The sequence below is a fragment of the Dipodomys ordii genome, unplaced genomic scaffold (genome assembly GCF_000151885.1).
Source record: "Dipodomys ordii isolate 6190 unplaced genomic scaffold, Dord_2.0 Scaffold35, whole genome shotgun sequence".
Lineage (NCBI taxonomy): Eukaryota > Metazoa > Chordata > Mammalia > Rodentia > Heteromyidae > Dipodomys > Dipodomys ordii.
The window spans coordinates 11,795,197-11,799,868 of NW_012267251.1; the positions used below are offsets into that span (position 1 = coordinate 11,795,197).

Here is a 4,672-nt window from a genome sequence, read left to right on the forward strand (position 1 = left end):
CGGGGACCCTGCCGCCGGGACCGCGCCCGCTCCCGTGAAGGCATCGCCGGCGGCTCGGCCCTGCCCGGTGACGGTGACCCGGACCGATTTAGCTGCAGAGCCCGGGTGGGATTCCCCGCCTCGCGCGCGCTCCCCCGCACCCCGGCCTTGCTCCCCACCCCGCGCCCGCAGCCTCCATGACGGTGGACAGCAGCATGAGTAGCGGGTACTGCAGTCTGGAGGAGGAGCTGGAAGATTGCTTCTTCACCGCCAAGACCACCTTTTTCAGGAACGCGCAGGGCAGATCTCCAAAGGTAAACGCACCCAGGGCCTCTCCTCCCTCCACCTTGGCCCTTGGCACACGGGCGAAGTCATGTGTCCAGCCATGGTTGGAGAGTTGCCCCAGGGACCATGTTGAACTGGCCACATGGGAGCAAGGCTTAGATCTGGAGCCCTTCAGGGTCCTGCATTCCACCCCTCCCCTCCCCATCACCCTTGGTTCAAACATTTCCTGTCCCGAGACCTTTTCAAAATGGCTCTCAAGATTTGGGGACAGTGCCTGGCTTCCCCATGACCGCAGGTCCCCTGGACCTGAGGAGGTAACTGTCCTTGTAAGCTTACAGATCAGGGGATGCGGATGCCTCAGCAGTTAGCTGAGCTCACTCAACACCCCCTCCACCCTCCCCACACACCCATCCCCTGCTTCAAGTGGTAGCAAGGCCGGCACTCAGTCCTGGAGTAGGATGAACATTCTAGGTTGAGACTTCCGTTTTGTAAGTGGCCAGAAACCATTTAAAAACTTACCCTGCAGTTTAACTTTGCAGAACTCCGTAGTGTTTTTCCTAACAGACTAAAGCTTCTCGCCTAGACCACTGTCATACTAACTGGTTTAGCTTCCCTGGTGGCCTTGGGACACCTGTGTGAGCCTTGATGGTACCGTGTGTTTTTGAAGGTGTCAGCCTCTAGCGAAGCTCTGGCAGCTGGCTGTTGAGCCACTCAGTCCAAGATGGTGAGAGGAAGGGCCAGCGTGTTTGTTTGTTGTTGTAATTAGACCTGAGGACTGCAACCCAGGACTTAGAGAGGTTACCTCGGAAGGGGGTATTAGTAGGCCAAAGTGAGCCAGGTGTGTCCCTCAGGGGTATGTGACAGGTTCATCATTAATTCAGCAGGGCTATACCAACTAGAATTAACCCAGACTTCGCCAGGCCTAACTTAGAGCCACCCTTGTGAAGAATTCATGATCACTTCAGGCCGGGTTCTAGGGTCTGATAGATGCCTAAAAACTTTTGGAAGGAACTGATTAAAACAGAGCATTGAACTGCTACTTGATTTGGGGTGGCAGGGGTTCCCTTTTCCAGCTAGCATTCTGCAGAGAGGAAGTATCTCTCTCCCTTGGGGTTCTTACCTTATTGTGTCAACCTCTCCCCCTCTAAAGGTAGCTCTCAATTTTAGCAACACCCTGGAATCGTGGGAAGCTGTAGAATATTCTGACAAGAGGATTGTAAGCCTAAGGAGTGAAGCTCAGTTGGCCCATTGAGCAGCTTGGGCACCAGGATTACCTCCCTGGGTAATTCTCATATACAGCTGAGGGTTTGAACAACTGCGCTAGAGAATTTTGTTGCTGCTCAGGGAAGAAATGGTTCCTGCTATTAAAACAAAGTTTAGCTGCTAAAGCTTGCCTCTCATAGCTAGCCGGGCTGTAAGTCCTTCGTCCCAGAGAACAAGAATTTTGCATAATTAGAAGTGGCACTGTAAAGCTCTTATTTGGCAGTTATAAGGGGTGGATGTCTCTTATATTCTTGGGAGAAACAGAAATATCCTTACAAGAAAGTATGCCAGGACTGGGTTGGCAGCGGGGAATGACTTGTTCCGAAGCTTTCTTTTTCATTCTTCCTCTAAGTGTCACAACTCCTCTAGATCTGACTTTGGTTTGGTCCCCACAGGAACTCTGTTTGTGTTCTGAATCCATCACATCTGGAGCCTTCTGCGTGTCTCCCTTCCTCATTGTCCAGATCCTGTGAGCTTACCAAAGACAGGAAAGCCTTTTAAGAAAGTCATCTTCCTATCTATTCAGGAGGCTGAGATCTGAAGATCACAGTTGAAATCTAGTCTGGGCAATAGAGCCTATGAGACTCTTTTCTCCAGTTAACCACTAAAAAGCCAGACATGGAGTATGGTAGAAAAGCTAAGGGACAGCACTTAGGTTCCGAGTTCAAGCCCTAGTACCAGCATACACACAAAAGAAAATAGAAGAAACACCTTATCAAGGACAAAGGGGACAATATGACACTGATGCTCCAGAGAAGAAAGGGGAGGTGGACATGACCCCTCTATCCTTGGCCTTTACCCAGGTCAAGTACATAGTATGAGAAGAAACTGACCTAGACCTTCAGGACTGTGGTCAGGGACAGTTTACCTCTGGCACCGTGTGCTTCAGCGAGGGGCAGGCCTAGGGGTCCAAGCCCTGGAGTTGGGCTGGGCTGACAGAAGACAGTTTAGACTCTGAATAGGTGTGGGTAGCTGCTTTAAGAGCAGAGGAATGTGTCATTCTTCATTTTTGGTGAGTTTTGTTTCTTTCAGTAACATTTTCCAGCTCTCTTCTCCCCTCTGGTCACTCAAGAATGAGTTTCAAAATCTACTGGCCATCTCCTGACCTCTAACAATGTCTCTCTCCTACTCAAAGAGAGATTGCCTCTGGGCCAAGAGAATTTTCTTTTTCCTGTCTCCAAGGAAAGGAGCTTATATGTTTCCTGGTCGCTGAGAGACTGAGGCTCCCTTTGGGAAAGGCTGAGATGCTTCTATAAATAGCCCTGTCAGAACAACCTGTCTGCTGCTCATCTGGGCCTGGTTGGGAAAAGCCTTAACTGCTGGTTCTGTGCCACCACCCGGGAGCCGTCCCTCACTGCTCCCGGGGACCTCTCTGTCCCTTTTGGTGGGAGGTGGGCAAGGTTGGGAAGGCCTCCCTGCTTCATAGGCTGGAGGTACCCATCTGAAGCCTCGCGAGACAGCAAGAGAGAAAGGAGAACCAGGTCTTGGGCCTCAGAACATAGCAGCATCCTGGGGCAGTGTGCTTTGTTTGGGGGGGATGGGGACATGGGGAGCTGGTTTTGAGTCATGCGAGGCAGTGTCAGGAGGCCCAGGCCGTGCTGTCAGGTTCTTCCCGCTGACTGAGCACACTCACCACAGGTGTGTCAAAGTGGGGCAGCTGCTGGTTTGGAGGAGAGCCTTCTGTGGGCTCAGCAGCGTGGCCCGCGCATTCTCAGTAAGGTGCACACACAGTATTCCTCCTCTAACACGCTGCCTTGTTCAGGCATGCTCTGGAACCCCAGGAATCTGGAGTCACCCCGAGATTTGGAGGCACACCAAGTCTGCTTCTCATAGAGTGTCAGATGCCTCCCTTGACAGATAGAGAAACTGAGGTCAGAGAGGTGGAAGGACTTCACAGGCCACACATCCAGTTAGATGGCACCTGAGCCAACACCCATCCCTGAATCCTTGTGGAATGTTCTTTTTTTCTCTTAATCTCTTACTCTGTGGGTGACCAAGACGAACGCCAGGCTTTGTACTCTCAGAGCCTTCTACAGAAGGGAAAGGCCCAAAACACTGCAAGCTAGATAAGGTCTTAGAAAGTCCCTGTTCTCCCCCTGTCCCACAAGACACACTAGCGGGTGGTCAGTGTAATCTCAATAACCTTTCTCTTTATTTTGGCAGTACCAGGGTTTGAACTCAGGGCCTTGTGATTGCTAGGCTGGTGCTCTGCCACTTAGGACATACCTTAGCTCCTTTTGGTTTATTTTTCAAGTAAGGGTCTTGCACTTTTTTTTTTCTTTTTGTCTAAGGGCAGCCTTGTTCCTCAGTCCTCCTACCTTTGCCTCCTGTGTAAGTTGGAATTGCAGGTGTTTACCACCATGCCCAGCTTGTTTGTTGAGATGACAGTCACAATAACTTTGGTCCAGGATGACCTTAAACATTGGTCCTCCTGATCTTTGCCTCCCGATTGCTAACCTTGCAGCTTTAATCAATCAAAAGCTCTTGGTGCCTATCCTCAAATGGGAAGGGTTTGGTAGATAAAAATCTCTCTTGCTGGGGACTCTTCCTCAGATGCACTTGTCTTTGTAGATGTGGAAACGGAAAGTTGGCTATTTTTATGATTAGGATCTATACTTAAGCACAAGTGGAACACACTCCCACCCCCAGGCCCACTCTGGACTATCTTGACAACCTTGCATTCCTTCTTTTCAAGGAAGATGACAGTAGAGAGTGGGTCTAAATGCTCAGGGACTATATTACTCCCTGTTCTGTCTCCTGCTTCTCCCATCTCTTCTTGCTTGATCTGCCATCTCCTCCCTAGACAAGCCTTGTGGACAACACCAGCCTTGATGGCCCTGGGTCCAGTCAGGGAACCCCTCCTCCTCCCCCCTCCCCCCTTCCTCCCCCCTTCTCTCTGTCAGATGCAAACATACCCAGGCCTCCGGCTGAATACTTGCCCCTGACCAACTTGGCATGAGAAAAACAAATACTAAAAATAAGCTAGCTCCAAATGCAGAGCAGTGAAAATAACACAGGAGTCTCAGAGCTGCTGGACCATTGAACTGTTGTTTTTTTTTTTTTTTTGTCCGTCATGGGGCTTGAACTCTGGGCCTGGGCGCTGTCCCTCAGCTCTTCAGCTCAAGGCCAGTGCTCTACCACTTGA

General features: G+C 50.7%; 1 protein-coding gene and 1 long non-coding RNA gene across 2 annotated transcripts in view; one reads left to right on the forward strand and one right to left on the reverse strand.

Annotated features, from left to right (window-relative positions):
* Positions 1–4,672, reverse strand: part of LOC105986496 — a 23,112-nt gene that overhangs the window by 17,732 nt on the left and 708 nt on the right. The window lies entirely within an intron of this gene.
* Positions 7–4,672, forward strand: part of Rassf5 (Ras association (RalGDS/AF-6) domain family member 5) — a 22,910-nt gene continuing 18,244 nt past the window's right edge. The window contains exon 1 of the mRNA XM_013017425.1: positions 7–293. Coding sequence (XP_012872879.1) covers positions 177–293 — 117 coding nt within the window. The 5' untranslated portion in view covers positions 7–176. The remainder of the gene's footprint in view (positions 294–4,672) is intronic.